Source organism: Venturia canescens, chromosome 11 (assembly GCF_019457755.1).
Source record: "Venturia canescens isolate UGA chromosome 11, ASM1945775v1, whole genome shotgun sequence".
Taxonomy (NCBI): domain Eukaryota; kingdom Metazoa; phylum Arthropoda; class Insecta; order Hymenoptera; family Ichneumonidae; genus Venturia; species Venturia canescens.
The window spans coordinates 7,923,356-7,950,950 of record NC_057431.1 but is presented as its reverse complement, the minus strand read 5'-3'; the positions used below and the strand labels follow the sequence as shown (position 1 = coordinate 7,950,950).

The following is a 27,595-nucleotide window of genomic DNA, read 5'->3' as shown; positions in this document are numbered from 1 at the left end:
CAAAACCCTCTGATTTTCGTTTCTCCTCGGTTTGTCCTTTCATTGAGATCTCAATTTTTCATTCTATCAAACGGAAAGTTTAGAACCGAGATTCGTAACGTCGAATTAAAGAAAAATACAAAAATCTCGTCTCAGATTCGATAAAGTGCGATAAAAAACAATGGAAACGAGTATTAAAGATTTTTGTGAATCCAGGAGCAGTTCGAACGAGTGGAGGCATCGAGGTGTTCACACAGTGTCAGCAGCGACAGCTGCGATGGTCGAGGAGAAAGCGAGGGTCGTTTTAGCGAGAAGTGAGCGTGCCGCGTTGTCCCAAATTCTGGCAGACTACAGAAACCGTAGGCTGAACGTTGAGGATCTTGTGGCGAGTCTCGGGGACCTTTTGAATACCCATGAGAAGTTGACGCTGTTGACGGAGCTTCGAGAACTCGTTGACAGCAAGGACAGAGCAGCTTTCGACGATCTCGTCTACCGACCACGAGTTACGATCGCGAGGGTAAATTCGTTTTTCATCGTTTTTATTTCTCCCCAATCCGAGCTCCAAAATGACGAAATATATTTTCATATTTATTTACAGAGAAAAGGTGACCGGGCTCATTCGGACCTCGTTGTAACAACTCCCTCGCTTCACGACCTTCCGGTAAGTTTTTCACGTTCGCCCCGCGCAGTTGGAGGGCCTTAAAAACGATGAATAGTCGGTGTTTTTAGTGCGTCCGAACACTCAGTTCTCCACTTCTGGAATAAAATCATCCTCGATGCTTTTTTGAAGCGACCGTTTCCACTGTCTGCATGAGAATCTTCTAGTTTTTCACTTTCTGCACGAGATTTCACGATTTTCAACATTTTTAAGTGGTCGTTCATGCGCTTTTGCAATTCTGCATGGAAAATGAGCTTTTTGTGCGAATCGCGCTGACCAATATTCGATGGATTCGAGCTGATGACATTTTGCTTTCATTTATATGCCACCGAAAAGCAATTCCACATTTTTTCGATTGCAATATCCAGCGACGATGCGCACGAGGAAAAAAAATAATTAACTTCTCGCACGTTATTTCTGCACCCGTTATTGTAGTGCCTTCGTTTACGTGTGTTTGTGTTTTTCGGAATAATTCATTTTACCTTCGTACGCTTGGGACGCTCTCGCTTCGGTGTTGCCACTACAAGTTATACACGAATGTGAAAGAGGGAGAGAGAGCTAAAAGGCGAAAAGAGCCCTTCTAATTTTCACCATATAAAAGAACCGACATTTTTTTTTTATCAAAACTAATAAAATACGTTTTAGTCTTCCTTCTGAAGCTGTTGAATGAGGCGAATATTGCATATTTCGTTTCAACCATTTTTTTTATAATATTTATTTTAATTTCAACAAAATTCATTTTTAAAAAGTGACTCAATTCCACTTCAACGTACTAAAAGCTGTTTGTCTGCGGTGATTTTACGAATTGGAAACGCGATTGATAAATTCGATGAAGCCATTATTTCAACGAGAAACAATGTTCCATGAGTTCCAAGTTTTTACATGAATGAAAAAAAACAGTCGACGATCCATGACAATTTTTTTACTATTTTTGCCCAGACATTTATTTTTTCGAATTTTTCAGTAGTAAAAACGAAAATGAAAGAAAAAAAACGAATTCGTCGAGAGCGGGGAGTGCGATTTTTGTTTAATGTGGCCTGAAATTCAAAAAAATGTATATTTGATTTGGTAAATAATAATTTTTTATATATTTATAAATAAATATGATGAAAATGCATTGAAATTAATGTTTATCCCACTGTTACTATTTTTCTCGCTCTTTCACGTCTGTGCTTCATTTCTCTATGTTTCTCTTCTCTCTCTCTCTCTCTCTCTCTCTCTCTCTGTCTCTCTCTCTCTCTCTCTCTCTCTTTCTCTGCTTCATCTTTGATCTCCCGACCACGGTTTCGTGGTCGAAAAAAACGTCTGTACATTCACAATGGCTCAAGAAGCAATAAAAAGTACACACACGTACACACGCACACAAACACGCAAAAAAGAAAGCGCGACAATTTTTCTTTTCATTTCTTTGCGTCATTTATCATTTCGAGTTCGCCTGAGCTTTGCTGAATTTTTTATTTTTATTTTTTTATTTTTCCATTGATTGATTAGAATTGATAAATTTTGTGAATTTGTATATGCAACGAATCATGAAAGATTGAAAGAAACGCAAAATTTGCCCGGCGGGGGCCAAGAGAGCGGCGGGGGGGGGGGGGGGGAGGAGTTTTAATTTGATTTTCCGTTCCGTTTATTTAGTTCGATTATGTTGTATTTCGAGAAGAGCGAGGCTAAGATCAACCGGAAAATAGACAGAGCGACGGGAATATGAGGAATGAAATTTTGATGGGAAAAACCAGCGCAACGGGAGCTCAACAAAGCTCGGGCGAGGTCGATGTTAAATGACGTAAAAAAAAGCAAATAAAGACACAAAAGAAAGAGAAATATCTCGCTTGGCGTTACATGAGGGTTGGGGGTCAAAAAACAACAACAACAACAACAACAACATCATCAACAACAACATACTATAAAAATATGAAAAAAGAACGTAAAAAAATAAATAAATAAATAAAAAACAATTGGCAAGATGAGCAGCGGCCTTTGGCATTACCATGGATGTTTTCGATGATTTGCCGCAGAGGAGCGGACCGCCAGGGTCGTGTTGCCGACCGGGACGACTCGTGGATGTCGAGGGAGATCCCTTGGGCGTTACGGGACCCATCCTTACCAGGGAAAACCAGGAGTATAGGTCACCCAGCGAGGACAGCGGTCTCGGGGCCGACATGCCCAGGACCAGGTCAATAAAAGAAATACCACGAGATAATAACGTCTTTTCTTACACAACACGATTGTACATTTCACGAGATCTCAGAAATACACGAGAATGAAAATTTCCGATGGTTCATTTGGGGTTCCGGGCAGGATTATTTATAGTTTACGGCAAAAGATATTTTGAAATAAAATTATTCGTGTACAATTGGCGTGACAACACTAAACAATGAATAAACTATTGCCGTTTACTCTACCGTTACCGAACAACTACTAGTTACCATCAAACAGGTCAATATTTATTGTACAATTATCCTGCTATTGTTGAACAATTACCGTACAACTGTTGCTCAATTGCCGTGCAACTACTATATAATTGTCGTCCAATTGTTGTACAATTACCATCCAATTTTCGCACAGTTGCCGTAAAACTACTTCTCAATTACTAGAGAATTACAGCCCTATTACCGTACAGCCACCACATAGTTACTACAAAATTACTGTATAGTTGTCGTACAACTGCTGGACAATTACCATCCCTTTGTCGTACAATTACCGTACAACTATTGCCCAATTACCGCACGACTACTATTCAATTACCGTAAAGCTACTACAAAATTACCGTACAACTATTATAAAGTTGTCCTAGAGTTGCTGTACAATCGCTGAGCAACTACTACACAGTTACTGTACAATTACCGTAAAGCCTCTACACAATTACCGTACAACTACTATAAAGTTGTCGTACAGTTGCTGTACAATCACTGAGCAACTACTACACAGTTACTGTACACCGTAAAGCTACTACACAATTACCGTACAACTACTGCATAGTTTTCGTACAGTTTCTGTACAATTACTGAGCAACTACTACGCAATTACTGTACAATTACCGTAAAACCGCCACACAATTACCGTACAACTACTATATGGTTGTCGTACAGTTGCTGTAAAATCACTAAGCAACTACTTCGCAATTACTGTACAATTACCGTACGGTTTACACTCACTTTACAGTTACTGGACGATTACCGTACAAATGTACGTATTCGCCTTGTGAATCCCTCGAAATTAATCCAAAAATGTTATATATCCACGATACCATAACAGTACAATTACCGTACAGTAACTGTGCAATTATGATACCGTTGCCACCGAATTACCGCACAGGGACACTTGGCATTTTTATACAATTGTCACAATATTATCGTAGAGTCATCGGACGATGATCATAAAAATACGGTACAATTACCGTTAAATTGTCTCACAATTCCCACACAATTACTGTACAATTGCCGAACAACTACCACACAATTAACTTACCGTTACCGTCAATAACCTTTTTTTCTATGCGGTTACACGTAACAGTTGCCGTGTCAACTTAAAGTTCGATTTCCGCCGAATTTCATGTTAACGATCGGACTCTCAATTCCGAATTGTGACAGAATTACCCTGAGGGAACTATATTACCACTCTGAAATTACTGTACTTTAAACTTTTTATTACTCACCGATTCCGGAAAATCATCTCATAATTACCGCATAAATGCCAAACAATTGTACGAAACAAACACAATAGAACGCGTAGAAACAAATAAATCGTCGTACCGTTGCTGCAATATTTTCGCATCGGTTCATGCAATTACCGTTGCACCGCAACAATATTACCGTACAACTTATAAGAAATTATTACTGCCGCGAATATCAAAAAATGATTTCACATTTCCTCGGTAATTACCGCCATTGTACGTTTCGAGTTCACACAATTCCAGTTCGAATCCAATTTTTTAAAAGAATACAATACACAATAAAAGAAAACATCAAACAACGATCGAACAGACGTCAACTTCCATCCAATTACCGTCCAGTCAGCTATCGATTATCGCTTTTCTCACATAGCGTCGATACAAATACCAGCCAAAAATTCACTTAGCAGGACCCTAGCAAGGGGGCTTGTATTTTCCACGCAACCTTTATGACAATTTGAAATAATCACGAAATTTTCATACCAATGTTACGGAAATCATCCGAGTCATGTTTGCTCAGACCGTTTTGAATTTTCTCTCATCATTTCCTCCGAATCGTGCAATTCCACAGTTTCCACCAATATTTCCACTGTAAATGAAATATTTGTTGTCAATATTTCCGCGGAAATATTTCGAATCAATCTTCATTCGGACATTATGGATGAGATTTCGTTGAAAAGCACGATATTCAATAGCCTCGTGATCGTACGAACAGACGGAGCTCGAGCAGCTGGATTGGATGTTTGGATCGGTGAACTCGAGAATAGCTTATTCACGTTGTGACAATAGTCGACGCGTTATTATTGTGTGCCACGCACAAACATGCTGGCTACAGATATTCATTCGATTGTGCAGTGGTAACGTCGGGTTTTCGGACTTGCCCAGCTCGTACGGGAGAACTGTTAATGAGGATAAATGAATTAACGAGAGGAAAGCCAAATGGCTGACTGACCGAGAGCGACAGCTCCGTAAAGCTCATTCCACTTCACAGCGAATATACACACGCTATACAACAATATTGCCCGGAAATTACGGCACGCGTCTCAAATATATTATCTGATCAATCGATCGCCTTGCCACGTGCCAGTCTCAACACGTACACTGTACAGAAACGGAGTCGGAGAAACAACGAAGAATGTGAACGAAAGCGAAGGAGAAAGAAACCTCGAGGTCTGACCTGCACTCACTTTTTCCACTTGAACGATCAGATTTCTTTGCTTCTTATACCCCACTAAAATTCCCTTCGTCATTAGCAAAACGAACATTCCGAACATAAGTTCTTATCGCTCTTTCGTCTTGCTATTTTTAGCCTTGGAGAATATTGATTTTTTTCATTTTACAAAAAACTTGTCTTTTAAAAAGAACGGAGTGGCAGGATTTTTTTTTAACTTTCAGTAAAGTGGACTTGCGTGGAATAATTCTTCGAGAGTATTTGTCTCAAAATTTGGGGAATTAGTTGAGCTTGAATTATTAAAGTTTTTTAATCTGTTCGAAAATTCGAAATACGAAAAATCCGAAAGTCGGAGAAATTTTGATTTTCTTTTCGAGACATAAAATCCTTTGGTACGAGCATCGCATGAATAATTGGACGGGGAATAGCGAGAGCGGAATTTCGTTGGAACACTCAATTTATGGATTTGACGTCGTTTTCATAATGGCTGAGCTCACGGGCTGTCTAAACACCCGTCGAAGTCGTAGCAGCCTGACGAGAAGTTATTTTATGTGTGTGTGTGAGTACGTGTACGTATGGAAAAGCCTTCGCCATCCCCTCGCCGGCTCCGACTAGTTTGTTTCCCGGGTAACCGAACGTAACAAATGTCGACGGTGTAGAATCTACGCCAGTCGAGCTCCGGTCGATCTGCAAATTAAACGTGCTTTTTTCCCTCCAAAAAACGTCGTCGAACACTCGATGAGGCAAAAAAAAATTGAAAAAAAAAATTTCATTCGGGGCTAGTGACGAAAAAAGAACGATGAAAATCGACTACGTTAAATGTGTAACGTGGAACGGGAATCCCACTTGAAACATCGAAAATTAGTATGGACGATGTTCTTGCGAACAATTTCATGTTGTCCAGCTTCAAGGAGTACGTGAATTCATGAATTTCCTTAAAATCCTTAATGCACGAATATTCGTTTGGCTATAAAGAATAGTCATTTTGAAAAGAATTTTTTTTTTTTTTAGTGGAAGACGAAATTGGATTTTAATCAGAAAGTAAAATTTTAGTGAAATTTATCGAGAATTCAAGGCATTTTGAAATTTGAATAATTGGTCAAACAAATGACGTGAAATTGGAGGACTAGAATTTTGAAAAAAAGCTCAAAAATATCGAAAGAAAAACACAAGCACACGAAAACAAGGACACGCTACACGACACTGTCAGGACAATAATTAAGGGGACGGTGCACGAGCTCATACGAAAATAAAACTGCAAAAAATAACTTTCTGATCGATCGAAAAACAAACAAAATCAATTAAAAACGATGAATCTGGCGTCAGGACTTGAAACCGGGGGATTTTGGGATTGCAGAGTGGGCTGCAGACGCGGGGGTCCTCAGCATCATCAGGTCGCAACATCCGATCTCGGACTGTCCAACGATGACGAGTGTGAAAATCAGGTACCTACGAAAGAAGCTACAAGAGACGTTTAAAAGAGAGCACGAGATAGGAGAAAAAAGAATGGAAAAAACGCACGTAGCAAAGCGAAAGAAGAGAATTGACAAAATGGCGGCGTCGAAAGAGCGAAGAAAAATCGACGATTTTCGATTTACTTATTTTTTTTTCGATATTTTTATTAGTCGACCGGGTTTTATTTTTGGTGGAACGAATAGAAAATATTCTTATTTCCAAAAATGTTTTTTTTAACGCTTTTTTGAGGGGATTTTTCTCATTCTTAATCATTCTGACTTGAAGCAATTTTGCTTTTTTTTTTCTTTTTGCTGATCTCAAATTAACTTCTGATTTTTTTGCAGGACTACGATGACGAGATGGAGAACGAACGAAATGGAAGACGACACAGCTCGCCCGGAGGCTCCAGAGGGAATCAACGCGAATATGCTCATCATCATCTCCATCCCGACAACTTGGTGAGCTTTTTTCTGTCTTTTCTCACGACCCCCACTCCGAACCTTTCTCATAAACAATGTAGTTGATTCATCTATAATTACGTACGTAAAGACGTGTTTCTCAGGACTCGTTAAAAGCCTTTTTCTTCATTACTTTTTTTCACTCGAAACTCGTCCCCTTACGTCAGAAGTTCGAAGCAAAATATTATTACGTCAATTCTTTGATTATCTCATTGGATTCGTTGCTCTGGGTATCTTTGAAAAAAACTGTAAATTTCTCATAAAATTTGGGCATTGAAAAAAGTTTGATTTCGGTCGACTGATTTTTTAAGGAGTTTTTCAAATAAATCCAAACTTTTGATACGATATTCAGGAAATCAAATTTCACTTTTTTCTCTTTATTTTTCTCACTCGTGTCTTAAAAGTTCTTTTAAAAGAAATCCAAAGTTTCAGTCGAAATAATCATTCGAAAAAATAATTTTGAAAAAATAATTTTGAAAAAATCAGCCTGCGATTGAAACTCAGAAAATTTCTAAGTCTCCATTTCGAGATCGATCGCGACGTTCAGTTTCGATCGAGCACTTGGAAAATGAATTTTTTACAAACGTTTTTATGCTTCGAGAACTTTTCGTGTGGGAACGAGACACGTCGAACTAACTCAAGTATTGAGATAGTAGCTGAGAGTTGAAATTTGTGAGGAAATTCACAGTACAATAGTTATTTAGGACTAGGCAATGAACTTTGAACCCTCGTAAGAATAATTATTTTCAAAACGATCAATATAGTAACACCATGTTATATATTTCGAAAAATGAAAGAAAAATTGTACACGTAATGGGTAAATTTGTGTTAGAGAGGAAATTAGTCACTTTTAGTCGAAAATTATAAAAATTCATCTGTGAGAAAAGAATTGCTTAGATCGTTCGTAGATTTTTATATCGTAATGTTCGTTTTTCCTGCCTTTATATATACAGTTAAATAAATAATTGTATGAATCGACGAACAATTAGTCATTTAGATAGGACTCAATGACGGTTCCCATCAATTCGTTCCCCTCTGCGACCTCCATTAAAAAAAAAGCATCGCATCGTTATCGACGATTCCAAAAAATGACCTGCTGGAAATTGCCCCATTGGAGCTAAAATTTCGTCACAGAAAAGTTACTACCGAAGAAATCGATTTTTCCAATTCCACTCAGAGGATTGGAATTTTATTTTTTCGCGGCTTTTTGCGATTTTTTTTTTCTAGGGATTTGTAACCTTTCGATCGTTCAGTTCTGGTCGGAAAATTTTATTCCCAATGTACGTGGATTTTGTGGAAATTACATTTTACGCTCTTGTTTGCATGAAAAATGCCAAAATTCGTTCGCCTCTTCTGACGAATTGACGAAGAAAATTTCATTTCGAAAATAAATGTTTGCCGATCTTTTTCGAATAAAATTACTACGAAAATTGTACTTTTTAAATCGTCTGGTGAAACGATTCGAGAATCGAATCGAAACTCAAGTTTCGACATAAAACCCAGCCGAATTCAATCTCAAAAATATTGCCAAAATTTCAGTTGGCATTTTTCAAACTAAGCCTACGAATTCCTCCAAAATTCCCAAACAATTTCCTCAATCATTCGATGTCATAAAAAATAACAAAACCATAAAAATTTCATCTCGAATGAAAATGAATTTATTAGTGAATTATGACGATAAAAACGAGTCTGGACTCATAATATTGTTGCAAACAGCCAACCAACTGGTTATTCCTCCATGAATAACGAATTGATTAATAATTAGTGCCTCCTGAAACGAACATCGCTACCGCAACCACCAATGAGCCATTCACAACGACCAAAACGAAGATTCATTTATTTTTAATTCCTTAATTCATGGGGTTAAATTAACACTTTAGGTATGTAAATTGCAGCTTATGTTCGAAGTCACATATTTATGTCGTTATCTATAATTTCAATTGGACAGGATTAATATTACGAGTGAAGAGAGAGCGAAGGAGTTCACGGTCGTTCGCCAAGATTTTCTCTCTCTCTCTCTCATTCCCTCCTCTTCGTCTATATTTATGTGTATAATTTTTTGCCTTCTAACCCCCTCCCCCCGAGTTTGCCCATATCTCGTTTTTCAAGTGTCCAGCATCCACGCAAGTATATTTTCCATCTTTTTCTTCCTTTCTATCTTTTACTCCGTCCGGCTAGATCTACGATCGGGTGTGCGTTACGCCATGTTCGTTTATCTTTTTGTGTGTGAGCGTTCCTTTATTTTCGTTTTCGTTTTTTTACCTTTTTTATCCCGCTGTTGCAGCGGGCTTCTCGTAACTAATTTTTTTGTTCCCCTTCTCCTCTCGGACTCGAAGCAGTGTCGGAAGATAAAGCCGATAGAAAAAGTGCTCGAAAGTAGGCAAAATGAGGAAAAAGAATGGACTCAATGGCGAGAACGAATGCTCAAAGTAAATTACGCGAAAATAGAACAAAATTTAGCGACAATTGGAATTCTTGATTTGGGAAAATATTGTTTACCATTAAAATATGGCAACGTTATAATGAAAAAAAAAAAAAAAAAAACGAATGACCTTCGTCAGAATGTAAGAATAAAATGATGGCAAATGAAATTTCATTACAAAAGATCATAAAATAAGACGAAATTTTGGCTTGTGAAAAAATTGTGAAAAGATGAAAAATTTCGTGTGAAGCTGAAAAGCGAAAAAAATTATTTGAATTGTTCAATAAGAAAAATATGATAGAAAGTGTTTTGAATAATCGGAAAACGTTAAGTTGGATCGAAGCAGCGATAAAATTAATTGACAACGAATACAAAGCAATACCAGCATCGTGGAAACTTAACGAAGAATAAAAAAAATGTTGCATAAAATAACCGTCCTTTTTTGTTTGTCTCGCGCCTTCGATGTATTAATTACGCAAGCTCCGGGATCTCGTATATCGTTAATTATTCTCGAATACCTTTCGTCTTGTGTTATTGGCTATAAATGAGAGTGGGAAAAAAGGGAAAAACGATTTTCACTGTTTTTTTGTCGTGATTTCAATCAGGGAAATCTCGAGACGATATCGTCTTCGTGTTCCACTTAAATCTCCTGAGTTTTTCTTGGTCTTCGTTCTCATCATTTTTTCCAAGTAAATTAACATCCTCGGGTGCATAATATAGTTGATAATAGTTTACTCAGCACTCGTACATTATTATAATCGTCTGAAAGAGCCTCGTTCACGAGCCTGTTTGAACTGCTGGGAAAAAAAAAAAAAAAACAAATTTTTAAAACGATGGGGAAGACAAAAAATATACGCGCCAAGACAAATAGGAGAAAATCACACATGCGCCGCGCACCACGCAACGTACCACGCGAAGGTGAAATCCACCTTCTCTCTTTTTTTCCTCCCCGCTCGAGTGAATCGAACGAGAAAAGCGATTTATGGCGTATCGCTTGTTCCATAAGGCGAGTCGACGATTTTCATACTCTTTCAATATTTTTGAGAAGATTTTTCTTCCCTTCAATGATTTTTCAAACGTTTTTCGTGACTTTTTCCACTGCATCAATTTTTTCATGTTTAAAGAGAAAAGCCAATTTCAGAGATTAGAGAAGATTTTGATTTTTCATTTTTTCGATAACGGAAATTTATTCGATGCATTTTCGTTGCTCACTACACGGAAGCTTCGTTGTCTCCTCCTCAAAAGAATAAATTCGTCAAATTATATTATTAAAAATCAATGAGTTTAATCATTTTTTGAAATTCATTTATCGATGGACGAAAATTAAAGTTTTACCGAAGCTCGACGAAGGGTCGAGCAATCACTGAATTTCATTGGTTCGTCGAGTCTCTATTCACACAAAAATAATTCGAAATTGTACTCACCTAATAAAAATAGTTGGATTTCGTGAATTTTTAATCATTTGAAGCTTTCTCTGTTTGTTCCTTGCTCTAAAATCACGAGTTATAAGTAAAACAAATGAATTCGGATTCCCAGTATTTTTCATATAAAATATATTTTATCAACAATATTAAAGTACACTATACAACGAAAAAATACAAATTTCTGAGTACAGATAAAAAAAGGGTGTAAAAATCAAGAAAAATACGGCGATAAAATGTTTTGAAATAATGGAAAATGGAGTGTGATGACTTAAATTTTAATATTTACAAGTAAACTTTCAAAACGAGCGAATTTCATTGGAGGAGGTTTCATTTGAAGTAGGAATTTTTCACGTGCCTCAAAGAGAAGAAAAAGGATGCGAAAGAGAAAGAAAAAACGAGGAGAAACAAAGTCGGTGAGTCTCGGAAGAGTTTTCCGTCGGTTTGAAATAATATTATTTCCCTTTTTGTTCTTCCCTCATTCTCGCTTCGTTCCTCCGGCGGCTCTTTATCGGTTTCGCACAAACACACACACACACACACACACGCACACACACACACTCGTAGATTCACTATTTTCTCGGGCCTTTTTTCTGTCAAATTATTCGCTCGCTCGCTCGCAAAATATTCCTTTACGCTCGTTTAATCTCCCTTCGAGTTTCCTCCATTTTTCTTTCCCCTTTCTCTTCCTTCTTTCCCTGCTGCGTCTTCGGGATGTTCTCCAAATGATTCTCCTTCGAACGTCTCCCGCATAATTTGACGTGCAACGCTTTCATTACGACTTTTTTCCTTCTTTCTTATTCCCAAAACTTTCGAACTCGAAACATCGACCAATTGGAGAGAAAAATCGCGTTTTTTTTTCGAAAACTTAAAATTTTAGTGCCCACTGAATCAAAAGCCACGAAACTCGAGATTTTTCAGAAGAATTTACGAAAAATTTGTCAAATTTCGAAAAAAACTTCGGTCCCCAATTTTTTAAATATTTTTCGAGTCCCTTTGCTCGAGTTTTTTATCATCGAATCGATTCTCGGTTGTCGGGTTTGCGGAAAAAAAATATTTTCAACTCACTTGCTCGAGCTTCACTCAAGAAATTGATTGTTTTATGAAAACGTCAGTTTCGGAACGTCGCAGCACAGGAAATGGGTCGATGAGGGTCAAGAGGTACACGCACTCGTAGCAACATCAATAACAAACTATTGTTATTGTTTTTTAAGGTACGAAAATCGTTTGAAAAAACGAGAGTAAGATTATGAGATAAAACGTAAAATTAGACGAACTTTTGGGGGGTCATAGTTTGTCTTGTATCGCTTGGCGAAGTTCCTCCGTCGCTTTAGCCACCTCTTGGGCGACTTGACGAGCGTGCAAGTGCGCGTCTGGTCTCACGTGCTGTGCTACCGCCGAGTTTGAACGCCTCACCGAATTCCCACTGCCGAATTTCGGTCGCGGAATTCTCACGCGTTGAACGTCACTCAGCCAGGATTCCATGACGATTTTTTCAAAATATTCAACCTGCAACAACGATCAGTCGTTTTGTTTTATTATTTTTCCGTTCACGGGCACAAAAAAGGAAAAGGAATGGAGCGCATTATTTTGAAAAAATGACAATTTTATGGACCTCAAGAAGCCTAGAAAGACTCGAAACTTCAGATGAACGTAACTTAATTACGAATCGAGATAAAAAGATTCGGTGGGAGGGTTTCGAAACGGATTTCGGTAGACTGAGATAAAAGAGCGAAAGTCGTTGAGCCTAGCCTTGATTCTACTCGGTAAAGCTGTTTGAAAAATCGCTTGAAAAAGATCAACAAATTAAAAGTTTCGCCCCAAAAATCGAAAAACCGAGATCGATTAATAAACCAATCGTCATATTTCTGAGGAGATTCGAATACGCAGAAAATTACTACTGGTCTCAAAAGTTTCTGCTCCAAACAGAAACTCGTTCAGTCAAAAAATGCCCGAAATTTCATTTTTTTCTCGGATATTTTTGCTCAATTGTTGATTTCGATATTTTTTTATTCAAAGGCTTCCAAAATTTTCGTTCCACTCCCCTCTGCAGCGTTCGGTCATAAAAATCCGTGAAAACTCATTCCCAGAGATTTTTTGTCTCCGCTTCAGCCTGCTACAGTAGCAAAACGACTTTTTTTCTTTTTTTTCTTCATGTTTTGCTAGAGTGATATTTACATAACAGCGAAATATTGCACTCGTTCTCCTGACTCAATATCTCATGAAAATAACGAGGGTTTTGAACGTCAAAGAGAAATAGCTTTTCCCAGTCGAGTTCTTTGACGAGAGGTTAATAATCCAAATAATAACAAGTGAAAGAGTGGATAAGGGGAGCATGGAGAGAGAGAGAGAGAGAGAGAGAGAGAGAGAAAATGAGAGAAACGAGGAATGAGCGTCACTAGGCCACCTTGCTTCGCAGACTGAGACGTTCTTGTTGAAATTCCTCTTCGTCCATTTTGTTTCTTCGTTTGTTACTAGTTCAGGCTTGTTTCGTTGGATGCTCAGTTTATTTCTCGAAATGCGAGCGATTTTCAAGGTCATAAAAGTCGAATGATCAGGCACAAGAAAGGAAGCGAAGTAAGAGATTTTGGGAAATAATTTTTTGGCTTATTCGCAACGTAATTGGAGGAAAGGTCATCGAAAAATTCGAGGTGATTTTATTTTTGCAGAATTTAGTCGCGACACAATGTACGTGGAAGCTGAAGCTTCTACGTACATTTACTGATATTACGAGGTTCGGTCAACAGAGCAAGTCCAATTAGCGCGAGGCCAAATTGGGTCGTCGCGAAAGAGAGGAAGGAGAGAGGAGAAGCAGAGGAAGAAAGAAATCTCGCGGAAATCGGCTGGCGGATTCTCTCGCTTGTTCCACCGGAGGATTTGACCATTTATTCTCCGCTCCGGAGGAAAAACGAGTTTGCTTTCGCAGCTATAGCTCGATCCCGGAGTCCCTCGTTGGAGGAAAAGAACGATCGCGAACTCGTTTTCCGATATTACTTCATTCTCGCAAGCCGCGTCGCTTCATTTTTCACGATTCTCTCGAAATTCTTCGAATCTCCGGATCGTAGGATTCCCGGTTGGATTCGAATCGGTTTCGAATTTTCGAAAGTTCATAAATCGAGCCAATCGAGAATCTAAAATACTACGAAGCGTTGCGAAGATAAACGTCGAAAAAATCGCCAGCCAAAAAATTCCCTGCCAGCAAAACGACTGAAAAACGCATGAAAACAAAAGAAAAACAGAAATAAAAATATTTGCCCACCATCGCGATAAAAATCCCGAAGAAAATGGGCTCGAAGAACGCGAATGAAAGTTATACAAGTGAAGAAAAATTAGAAGAAATCGAGCGGACCGGGTGAGCCGACAGAGAAACCAGGCAAAAAGAAAAACCGACGTCGACGGAAAGCACCAGGCAGAAATTCACTCACCAAAATAGACAAAAAACGAGGGCGGCCAGTTAAAAATGTTGAATAAACCGTGATAAAGCCGGCGAGCGAGAAAAGCCAGCCGAACTAATGGGACGAGAGGAAAAAATGAGTGGAAGAGTAATAAATAAAGGAAAAAATAAAAATAATTGCGGAACAAGAAGATCGAAGAGGATCGTCTGGACGCCAAGTTCGCAGATAAAATCCGTGCCCCCTCCTCGCCCCTCTCTCTCACTCTCGTTAAAACGAGTCGGAGACTCGGACGGCGTGTAACCGGTTAAAAATATAAATTCCCACAGCCCCGAAGAAGAGGCAAAAGAGGAGTACGAGAAGAAGGCAAAAGGAGAAGAGCCGAGAGCTACGTACGAGCTGAGCTCGTGGACGGTACCGTATAGCGATATACAGTTAGTTCAAGTGTATTACGCACCACGAGCAACAGGAGCTCGCTTTGCGATCGTGTCCCCTCCCCTGGGCTTTTTCTTCCTACGAGCAAAGTCCCCTCTTTCCTTGGCAGTTAGGATCGATCATTTTGCAATTTAGTGACGAATAAAGGGAGCAAAGGAGAGGAGAAAAACATGAAGTTATGCAGCAGGCACGAAAATCGGGGAGAATTTTTGTTTCATTTTTAAATGTTCGCTGAAAATTTCGGGGCTCGTTAAAATCGTATGGGAATTAAAGAGCTTTTGGATTCTTCGACTGTTTTATGGATGAGGATTTCTCGAGTTTGTGGAATAGCAAAAATATAGATTGTCTTGATGCAAACTCTGGGGATTTGTTTTTTGGAACTTTACGAGAAAGTGGTTCCCCATTTTACTGGGATCGATGCAAATTATTTGAAAAGATGATTTTTATTGTGGACGAAATAATCGAAAGTATTTTCATAATCTACTGTTGGGACGAAAAACTTTTTTCAATTCATTACAAAATACTTGGCCTCGAATTGATATAATAAATTTTAATGCTGCACGTTAATTAGATGGAATTTCTTTTCAATCGATTTAGCTGCTCGAATAAGATTTATTTCTTACGTTTGTTTTATTTGATTTTTTTTATCACTTTTAAAAATAATTACAGATTTTTATTTGTCTGAAATAATGTTTTTTCGTGATTTGTGATTTTTTATTCGAACTCTTCTGTTGACATTATTTACAGTTGGTTTCGTAATTTTTTTAATGGAATTTTCATTACATTTTTCGTGGTTCTACTGTTTGGACGAAAAGTTTTTTAACTCTGGAACAGTCTTGTTGTTCAGACCAATTTATTTGACTCCAGCAATAGAAAATTGTGACTCGACGAATATACGAGAAATTTTGACATCGATTTTCAAACGTATCGCTGACTTTATTTTTTTTCAGTTCACTGACTCTTACTTGAATAGTGCGATGTTCGATGGGCTGTGTTTTGTTGGTGATTCCACTCGTTTATGAAGTATCAGTGCTGGGGTTGAAATGGAACATTGACCCAGAAAAGTGGATGAAAGAGAGAAAGAGTGAGTCGGAGAGAAAGGAGGGGCAGGCTGGGTAAATTTGTTTAGGACTGAAAGGATTTCAAGTTGAAAATAAAAGAGAGATTTTTGATGAGATGCCATTTCGACTTGAAGGTCAATTTCAAAATTTTTTAGTCACTTAACCTCTTAATGAATATCAAGATTTGCATAATTCGAAAATTCCTCCTGATTGATCCAAAATTGAATAAAATGATATTTCTTAAAATATAAATTGACTCGAAATCGATATTTTCATGGAGAAATTTGGGATGTGGAATTTTCCGAGCTCACGAAAATGGACAAGGCCCCCGATTCTATGACGCGAGAGAAACTCGATTCCCATTCGAGAAATTCTCGTTAATTGCTCAAACCGACGCGTTTACTCTCGAAATATTTATCGCAATCTCGTTTCATGACTTTTTACTATCCACTCGTTCAGTTTTATTGCCAAGAACAATGTAGGAACTGCATTCAATTATACACACGCAGGAATCCCAGTTAATCATTCCACTCTTTCGTCATCGATTTATTGACACGATGAAAAAGAAAACAAAAATAATTTCACTCAATATTTTTTTCAGTACGAAAATAAATCCATTCAAAGCCCACGAAAAATTGCGATGGAATCGTCGATAGAAAAAAATTCAGGAAACCCTTTTGGAAGATTCAAAAACATTTTGAAAAATCGGGTCTAAAGTAAACAAATTGTAAAAAAAATGAGCCAAAATTCGTTGTTAATTTCCGCAGTGGTTTTGTGCCCAGAAAAAATAATTTTGAGTAGAAAAAAACAGCCAAAGAAGAAAAACTTTTGGTGAATTCAGTAAAAACGTACAGAGACTTCCGAGCTGTCAAAAGTTTAGAAATAACGAATGTGAAGAGATTCCAGGGGCTTGTCAAAAGATAAGTAACACCTGTTCGAGTGAAATTTCCTCGGAACGAAGGATTTTTGAAGCATGTTTGAAAGAAATTTACGATCTGATTACTCACTCGGTTGTAAAGTCGGGCAAACTGCCAGATAAAGATCCAGCGAGAGTAAATCAGTTCCGGTGTCGAAGCTCCAAGACAAATATTCTCGGCTGCCTGACTTCCGGAGTTGTTATTGGAGAGTCAACTGATTTTCAGCGGCTGTACGAACGATCGAAAGTCGTGGAATACTTCCTGACCGAATAGAAGGACAAAAATCCGGCGACTTTGATCGTTTGCTTACTTTAAAACTGAGATAAAGCCTCACGCATCGTTGGGAACGAGGATGACAGCAAAAAGTGGAGAGAAGATCGAACGTCCGCTCTCCGCAGTCCTACTGGCTCGACTGACTCGAAGAGGTAGACACGGGACGATCGAGAGTCGAAGACCAGGTTTACGTTTCACGTCGATCCGAAGAGCCGAGAGAGCGAGCGAGAAGGAACGCTGCTGAGTGAGACAGAAGCGGGGGCCAGGTGGTGGGAGAAAAAGAGAAAGAGAAACTTCGGGAGAGGCAGAAAGAAAAACGAGGACAGAAGAAAACAGAGAGAGAAGGAAAAGGAACGAGAAAAAAAACTTGCGACCGAGAGAAATAAAGAGACGCAGACTGAGAAATAGGAAGAAGAAAGACAAAATACGTGAAATGCTGAGAGAGAGAGAGAGAGAGAGAGGAGAAGCGAAAAAGGCGTAAAAGGGAGTCAAGTTTACAAAGAAGAAGACAAGGAAAAAGAACGGAAAAGGAGGGGAAAAGAGAAAGAGACAGGCAAGAGCAGTCCAGGACAAAGATTGAAGTGACAGAGATAAAAAAAAACTAGCGACTGCCTACCAATCCTGGTGCGAGTGTTGCATCGAGAGCGAGGGAGACCGACCAGACAAGTGTGAATAAGTGCGAGAATGAGTGAAGTAGAAACAACACCACGTGACTGCGTGTGTACGACGTTGCCAGGTTGGGACGAATGCAGGTTAAAATCCTAACACGGCGTCAATCCTCGTGGAACGAAATTGCTTATTAAAAAAAAATGAAAACAGTGGAGATAGACTGATGGATGGATCCGTCCTAGGGAATCTTGATCTCGAGAAAAAGCGTGAATGTCAAGCCTCGCTTCCGTCATGAAAAAAAGAAATAAAACGAAGCTCATTTTTTTTCACTCAAACCAAAATCCACGGTTTCCGCAGATTCATCAATCGCGTGATATTTTTTTCCGACAATTATTATTTTTCACTTTTTTGTTATACCAAATGGCCACCAGAAAATCCAACCAATAATGAGAAAATTGAATGAAAAATTTCTACAAACTCCACGAGTCAGAGAAAAGCATTTTGTTCCTTATTCCAAAAATAAATATCAACAAGAAACAATAAAACTTTTACGAAAAACAAATAATCGAAAATAAACCTTTATTTTTGCCCTCCACGAATCGAGCTCAATTCCAATTTCCATATCCATGAAAAATAAAAGAGTTTCGTTGACCAACATCGAGCAACGAGTGGGGCTTGGGTTAACATTAATTGATTGAATCACTGAGCATCGGCCCCGTGAGAGAGACGGAGAGAAAAATAAGGAAGAAAGGCAAAGATCGAGGCGTGCGCTGATTCATGGAGAAACTCGGTCGATCCTCTCCTTTGACCTGGCTTTGTGGGCAGGAGCGCGTCTCGCGAGCTAGCGGCTGAAAACGTAGCTACGCACTCGTCGCTTTCCCCGTGCCCCTGCCCCCTCCCTCGCTCGTCCCCGCTCTTTTTTTCTTCGGCCAAGTCACCTCGATGACTCACAGTCCGGCTGTGACGTTTAGATTCGCACTGTGAACTAAAACCAAGAGACTAAAAGAAGAAGGAACGAGTCGAAGGAAAAGGGGGAGGGAATCGTCCGGTTTTGCTTGCTTGACCACACAACGAGCTTCCCCCTCTTTTTGCCTTCTCTCGATCGTATTTTCTTGACTGTGCCCGAGGCGCCACCGTCGTTCTAACGCCGCATGTTTACCTACGTTTTATACTTTTCTCTTTCTATTTCTTTCTTTTTTTGTTTTCTTTCTCTTTGACGATTTCTTCTCATTCTTTTTTTATCTTCCCTTCCCGTCCCTTCCCTTCCCCCCGGCGTTTATCTCGGAGTTCGGAGATTAAATTGGCGGGAATCTCGTCCTCGAGTTAGACCCGACATTGAGGTCAGGCGTGCCAACATTTTTTTTCGTCACAACCAGTTACGTCGTTATTGATACGGCTACTCATTTTCAGGACACCTTAAAGAGGATTAAGAACCGGACTAAGCATCTTTTACGCATCACTTTACTCTGAAACGTTTATTTCTTCATTACTTTACATTTTTTTTCTTCTTTTTTTTTCACAAACGGATGATACTGGTCTTAATGGAAATTCACGCTGACTTCGAAGTAGCTCGGAGGTTCTATGACTAGGCAAGTTTGCAACTACTCTGTGTTGATTAATTTCTAGTCTAAATTATTAATAAAATTAATAGACACTCACATTGAGAATATTTTTGTCACAAGAATTTAATAAAATGCTTTTAAAATGTCATAAAAGATCAAATTTATACTTCGGTTTGACTAATTGATGATTGGTCAATTCATTAAAAAAAAAAGGGAAGCTACTAGACGAACGAAAGCACGTGAGTAAAGTCGCAGAAGAAAATTTGATAAAATTCTCGCGATTCCCAAATTTGCCCGAAGTTCAAACGCGATGACTGCGACGTCCGCTTTCGACGCGTCAAAAATGAAAGTTTTTTCAGGTTTCCTTTCTTAACAGGCCCGTAAGGTAACGTTTTTTTTAAAGGAACGGAATCTGTTATAAATTTACTTCACGATGTAAACTTTTTCGAAGCTCGAACAATTTTTCGAACTTTTTCACAATTAATATTATTGTGAGTCCTCCCATAGGGTACCGTGTTGAAAACTCAAAATTGTAAATGAAATAATTCCAAATTTTGCTCCGTAAGAGACCCCGAAACTGTGCTTCTCGTTGTCGCAGGGGACCTTAAAATATCATTTACCGCAAAATAGTGGAGCTTCACCGCACTTTATTAAACGGCCGAACTACGTTAATCGGTTGACTAATTATTAGTTTTATACGTTCAACAAAATGGTCGTAAATTCATTTTTTTCATTGATTTTTCAATTAACTCGGTTTTTTTAATTAAAATTATTATTTTTCTTTCGATTTTCCAGTGGTTCGAAGAATATATACGAAATTTTTTTTTCTAAATGAGTGAAAATTCAAGGAAAATATTAAACGAATAATCAGCTAAGGGAAAATCGAGATAAAATTGAATTAAAAAATCGAAAATCGAAGAACGAAACGAAATAAAAATAAATTTCAAACGAAAATTTTCATAATTTTTAAAATAATTTTTTAAAAAAAATTTTGAAAATAAAGAGTCAAAGATACATTTGAATTAATAAATCTGCAAATATATCGAGACGTTTAACGAATTAATTTTATATGCAACGGCCGCAGAAAGTGGTTCAATTATCGTTTGTTTTTGTTTTTTATTTTTAATTTCCAACCGCATTGGAAAACATTAATGTCAAATAAAGCAGAGAGGAACTTGGAATTTTCACAATGAAATTAACGATGAAATCGTTGATATAATTTTCCACCTGAACGATGAAAATCCACCAGGAAATAAATCGAAGTCGTAAGCGAAACTCAATGAAATCGAATGAAAAACGACGGACAATAATGGAGGAAAAACGGAGGGAGAAATATGGATGAAAATGTGGAGCAACTCTCGATCGAGGGACAGCAATAACTCCTGGCGAAATGACTAATTAAGATAATTAAGTTCGGATGCGACTCGAAGAAGGATGAATCCCTCGGCGAAAAGTAGATCGTACCGATCCTCTCGAGAATCGCTGCATCCTTAACAAAAAACGGATTAAAGTATCGAGAGAAAAAAAAAGGATAAAGAAACGGAGCGCGAGGGAAGGGGAAAGCGAGACAAACAAAGTAGAATGGGAAAATTTATTCGCTGGTCTGCTGCTGTGCAGCTGGTAAATTGCAGCCAGGGAGAAAGTTTTGACGCCGAAGTGTCGCCCCCCACGACTCCTTTTTTTTTATTACTTCCACGATAATTAATTCATTTTCTAATTCGATGATTCAATCGGATTCGGATTTTAAGGAGTTTCGGTACAGGCAATACTATGTTGCCATGCTAAACCATGCTAAAAACATAAAAAATTTCAAAAAGTTTAGAATTTTATAAAATTTGGTGAACATATTCTTTAGTGCCAAATTTGGCAATATAAATTTTTAAAGATTTTTCTTCTACACAGTTATCGAGTAATTGATCACTAAAGTTCACGTGTATAAGCATAGCGTTTTCATATAGGTATACATTCCGGGCATAAGAAATCTGCTTTAATGCGTAATTACTCGATAACTAAGTAGAAGAAAATTTTGAAAAAAATTGTGTTTTTGCACTTGATGTTGAACAACATTATCACCAAGTTTGATCAATTTCTTAATATTTAGACTTTTGTACCGAAACTCCTTAAAATAGGAATTAAGGAAATGGATATTGGTTGTTGAATCGAATGAATTGAAAAAAATGAAGTCGTGAAATTCGCTGGAAAGGTTCTTGGAAGCGGAGCGACGAGCCACATTCTGTGGCCCCTTAAATAATGATTTTTTTCGATCAATAATTTTTCAACTTAGTCGTCGATTCGTTCGTTCTCGTATAAAACTGGGCAGAATTGAACTTTTCGGTGCAAATATTTGCGGAGACAAGATGGAAGAAAAATTTATTTGATTTTGAAAAAAAAACGAAATTTTCGAATTCCTCGTCGTCGAAGATTTAAAATCTCTCACTTCTCGCGCATCTTGCACGAAATCTTTTTAGGTGACTCGACGGTTGAGCGATCGGTTCGCATCGATTTTCGTGCCGAAAGAATTCTTCAAAATTCCTCTTCCTACGATCGTGAATATTTCGAGTAGAAAGTAGCGTCCATCGAGTCCCTCCAGAAATAACGAAAGTCCAGAGCATCCTTTCGACCTTCCTCCGCATCCCGACGACCATTTTCGAGAATAAAAAGTTTCAATTAAGCAGCGATCCAAAGCAACTTTCCGATCAGAATTATCCTGATGATTTCATCTGATTATTTAAGCAAACAATAAATAACAAAATCAAGCAAGTAATTAATCGAGAAAGTGATTAATTCCGAAGGCAATAAATTAAAAAAATTAGTGAAAAATCTTTCGAGTTTCTTGCTCCACTCACGAGTTATTTTTCAAGTTCATTTTTCGTCTGTTTTCATTTCGATTGATTTCGAAGGTGGAAAAAAATGGGGAAATTTCTACTCTTTTCTCCCATAAATAACGGGAATGCGTGTACACAGCAAACTTATGCACTTTCGTCAAGCTCAACGGAGCCGAGACGACTGCCAAGTGTATCTACAAGTTTTGCATAAATTTATAAATATTTACACACGAAGATGGAAAACTTAATTCGAGCGTTAATTAGCTCGAGGCACAACGACCGAGCGATGATTTTTTTTCTATAGCGTGCCTTAAAACAAAAAATCTTTGAGACACGAACGTTCATTGCCCTCCAATCACGTTTTCCAATCTCTGCACAATTTTTCAACTCCAAATATATTAACGTGGTTTTCTATATCGTGATAGGAAAGACGAGTTTGTCAAATTTTCATAAAACCAAAATCGAATTTATCTATCGCGAGTCCGGTCACTTCGACGCCCAAATTTCGCCTTTTGTAAAGCATTTGAGTAGCGTTTGCTTCGATTTAATGGAACGTGAGCGATTCGTCGATGGAAAAATTCGAGTTTGGCACCCCGAGATCGCCATTTTTCCCAAGAGCTGTTGAAAATTGTCAAAGATCAAAAAGTTGTGAAAAAAAATGATGAAAAATGGGAAAAACCGATGGAAAGCATTGGAGAAAAGGAGCTGGCCAGCAAGAGTGGGAAAAAGATAGTAGAAGATGCATGAAAAAACTCACCAAAGCAGGAATTCCCTCTGAGGAATAAAATTTTTTGAGAAACAGCCCGCAGCCTGATTTTTTTGCAGATTTTTCAAAACCCCAAACGAATAAAGACGAGTAACTTGACCCAAGTATTGAGAGCTTCCAATGTGCAAAAAAACTTTGAAAAAACAAAATATCCGAAGAGAACCATAAAGCCTGGAAATAATGGAAAAAACACGAGGTCTAATCTGGGGTTGTGGCGTGTCGTTTTGGCGGGTCTTTAATTGTTGTTATGCTAGGAAAGCGACGGGTGTTGCGATGGTAGCGACGCCGAGATGATTGGTAATGGTCGTAGAGGAGAAGGAGGGATTGGAGGTGTTGGTGGAGGAGGTGGAGAAGGAGGAGGAGGAGAGAGGGATCGTGAAACTGAGGATGAGGACGAAGGAAGGGAGGAGAGGAGCTCGGAGGGTGGAGGTGGTGGAGGTTTCGGTGGTTGGAGAAACCACCTGCTCGGTGGTCTAACGCAGCGCGTCAAATCCTGGTACTGGGGCGCCAGACCCCTCGTAAGTTTTCCAAAAAACCACAACAAAACAACCAAAAAATTTAACACGAAATAAAGAGTCAAAATCGAAAGAACAACCCTCGCACTTCATTCTTATCAGATCCATCACACCGGACGCTCGAAAGAAAACAATTTCGCTGCAGATAACGACGCGACTGACTGACGTGACGTTATAAAGAATAGAGAGAACAATAAAAAATTTCAAAAAACAATCATACAATTTTCACTGTCGATTACAACAAAATACTTTGCTATCAAGAATAGAAAGATAAAATATTGAAAAATTTTTAAACCCAAAAACAAAACCATCCAATTTTTGTTGTCGATTATAGCAAAATACTTTGCTATCGAGAATAGAAAGAAAAAACTGAAAAATTAAGAAAATAAAAACTAAAAAAACAACATCCAATTTTTATTGTCGATTATAGCAAAATACTTTGCTATCAAGAATTGTCATATTCGTTGTACGTTTATCATTTATTTGTTCGAATCTTCCAATAGAACGAAAAAATATTGAAAAATTTTTAAACCCAAAAACAAAACCATCCAATTTTTGCTGTCGATTATAGCAAAATACTTTGCTATCGAGAATAGAAAGAAAAAACTGAAAAATTAAGAAAATAAAAACTAAAAAAACAACATCCAATTTTTATTGTCGATTATAGCAAAATACTTTGCTATCAAGAATTGTCATATTCGTTGTACGTTTATCATTTATTTGTTCGAATCTTCCAATAGAACGAAAAAATATTGAAAAATTTTTAAACCCAAAAACAAAACCATCCAATTTTTGTTGTCGATTATAGCAAAATACTTTGCTATCGAGAATAGAAAGAAAAAACTGAAAAATTAAGAAAAAAAAAACTAAAAAAAACATCCAATTTTTATTGTCGATTATAGCAAAATACTTTGCTATCAAGAATTGTCATATTCGTTGTACGTTTATCATTTATTTGTTCAAATCTTCCAACTCTTAATGGCATGAACGCTATTTCATAATGTCGTCTCAATACTAGTGGTAACTGAAAACAAACCATGTGTCAAAAGGCTGTACACAGCGAGATTAATTAAAAGAATATTTACATCTGGGACTCTAGTGCATTCTCTTTGATTTAGAGATAGACGAATAGTCCATAGAAGTGTTTTACGTGTTTCGTTTTTTAATTAGATGTCTTGCACCATTCTCTCTCTCTCTCTTTCTCACTCTCACTCAATCTCTCTCTCTCTCTCTCTCTCTTTATCTCTCTTTATCTTATTTTACCATTTTAATGCATAGCATATTGACACATTTGAATATATTTGTAAAAGAATGATTGATACCTTAATATACGTGGTTACTATTGAAGCACGAAAATTAGTGTCTTGGCATGCACGAATATCACAACTCACATCGACGATTGGAGCCAAACGATTATTCCAAATTGATTAGATCGAAAGTTCGTGAGGATAAAAAAGCAGGATCCGAGCCCCCGAAGCATCCTGAAATTCGATTCGATTTTCCAACGGGCGCTCTCTTTTCTTTCTCCGGATAAACAAACGAGCTTATTCATACAGAAATCGGAAGACAAACTGAATCCCCCCCGCCCGGAAGTGAAATTACCGATTCAGAGAGATGGGATATAAGCAGCACATTATCCTGTTTTTGTGGGCATTGTGCCTGAGAGAACAACGCCAACCTCCCAATGGGAGGATCTCCAATTTATTACTTTCACCTCTTTCGACGCTTATCTCGATACGCGTGTGTTTCTGTAATTAATGCCACGCTCGCACTCGTACAGGCTCGTACAAAAATACACATCGATCGGATTAACCGGATGAAAAATCGAGGCCGAATGAAAATCGAGTCAAGTTTACGGAAAATTGAGTCTAAAACTCAAATTGAAAATATACGGGTTCGGTCGAAATATGTAAAAATGAAAGCAATCGAATATGTGGCTGAGTTTGGACGGACAATCGAATGAAAATTCAGCCGAAATACGAGTGGAGCTTGAGATTTTTTAAGACGAAAAATCCGAATTTGATTTCACGTAGTGTGCAAAATTTTGGGCAAAAATTCATTCAAATATCGAGTTAATATTGCTCACAGTTCCGAGTCAAGAATGAGTACGTTTTGAGGAAAAATTGAGTGGAACTTTGAGTAAAATCAAACTGGGCTCTTTGTATTAAAAATTGAGTAAATTCGAGTAAAAGTGAAGTACTGTTTGGAGTTAAAAATGAGTGAATTTTTCGTGCTCGAAAATGAGTTGAAACAAAGTACAATAAAAAGCGTAAATTCAGTAAAAATCAAATGAAAATTTCCAGTGAGAAGTCAGTACAAAATTCAATAAAATCTTAAGCGAAAATTGAGTAAAAGTTGAGTGCAATTCCGAGCGTGCACTCGAGTAAAACTGACGAGCCACTCGAGCAAAAGAGTGCCAAAAACGTGCTAGAAATTGTCGAATAAAGTAGCTAAACACTGAAAAATCTAGCTTCGAAGAAAGAGCACGAAAAGGTAGAAAAAAAGTTGTAACAAATTGGAGTAAAAATGACGAGCAAGAGTCCGTAAAAAGCCAGCGAAGGCACTTTTGATCGCGCTGTACTAAAAATCATTCTTGCGTCCACCCGTCACGAACATCCCTCGAAAATTCTCAAGCCAAAGTTATCCGAGAAAGTGAAAGAAAGTTCGATCTCGTGCGTTTACCATCGACTGCGATCGATATCAATTTGGCGTAACTCGAAACACCAATAAAATAGTAACAATTCGATAATTAGAATAATGAACATTTTTAAACTGACTGAACGACATGTACCACCGCTTAATAGATGATGTGCCTTGTTTTTTCATATATATTATATGTACGTACACATTAATCGTATGTTTACGTTTACATATATATATATATATATATAAATATTGAAAATGATAATAACGCGACACCACCACTCTCCGAGCACCACCAACACCCTACCACAGGCAGCCTATCAGCAAAGCATGTTTTTATTATCATTATTACTATTGTTATTAATTTATGATTATTGTTATGATTATATTAAGAGGAAGAATATGAAAATTTGATGTAAAAATAAAAGAAATTTGTAAGAATGTGATTTGTTTGAAAAAAAAAAATGAACGAATCAATGAACTGATTGGTTTCGATAACTTGAATAATTACGATTAGAATAAACGGAGATTAAAAATTGTTAAAATTACGTAAAAATGTGAAGAACTGCACAAACCGCCCCGTGCACCCTCTTGGCACGCTAAAAATCCTCCTTTGCCACCCCACCATCACCAATCGACACCAAACAAGCGAGCCTCATTAGCCACAAAGGTTTTAAGTCGATAAACCAATTGTCGTTTCGATCAGGAACTCGCGCACAAACTTTCACGAAGCTTCGACATGCAGGAAGCTCAGTTGCTCGAGGAAGGTGGCACCGGAAGTGGGACCAGCGGGAATCCCGGCACCGGCGGACCCCCTCGACGACATCACAGTGCTCAACGACTCGCCAGAAATGAAATGTCCGAACGACGCGACGAAGACGGCGCCCTCGTCGTTCCTGACCACCACGGCAACCTCAGAATCACCGTTAAAAAAACCAAATCCATACTCGGCATCGCCATCGAGGGCGGAGCCAACACCAAACATCCGCTCCCGAGAATTATCAATATTCACGTGAGTTTTCATGCTTTTTCTGTTAATCTACAAATTTTGGGTTCCGAATTCTTTATTCGAGGTTTTTTGAACTTTCCATTTTGTAGAAACACGAAAATTCGATCTAACTCGCCGGAATTTTTGTGGGGGTTTTTTTTTGAAAATTTCGTTCGAAACGTTCAACGATTTATTTTTTAAAATCTTCTTTAAAAGAAACTTTGATGACATTTCGAAGTTGGAAATTGAGACAAGTTGGAATTTCGTTTTTCCCAAAAATCTTGGTCCTGTTCATTGATTTTTATGTGAACTGATTTATCATTTTTTTTCATTCTCCCAATTCAAATACGTCAGAGCTGACAAAATGTCGAAAAA

The 27,595-nt window shown here is 37.9% G+C and overlaps 1 protein-coding gene across 9 annotated transcripts in view; it reads left to right on the top strand.

Annotated features, from left to right (window-relative positions):
• The window catches only part of LOC122418233 (whirlin), a 71,970-nt gene that overhangs the window by 37,351 nt on the left and 7,024 nt on the right, over window positions 1-27,595 (top strand). For 7 of the 9 annotated variants that reach the window (XM_043432349.1, XM_043432344.1, XM_043432348.1 and 4 more), the window contains 7 exons: window positions 196-496; window positions 578-640; window positions 2,653-2,810; window positions 6,836-6,923; window positions 7,278-7,391; window positions 23,329-23,592; window positions 26,939-27,244. In XM_043432349.1, coding sequence (XP_043288284.1) covers window positions 196-496; window positions 578-640; window positions 2,653-2,810; window positions 6,836-6,923; window positions 7,278-7,391; window positions 23,329-23,592; window positions 26,939-27,244 — 1,294 coding nt within the window. The remainder of the gene's footprint in view (window positions 1-195; window positions 497-577; window positions 641-2,652; window positions 2,811-6,835; window positions 6,924-7,277; window positions 7,392-23,328; window positions 23,593-26,938; window positions 27,245-27,595) is intronic. The other 2 variants (XM_043432351.1, XM_043432350.1) reach the window with 2 other exon arrangements.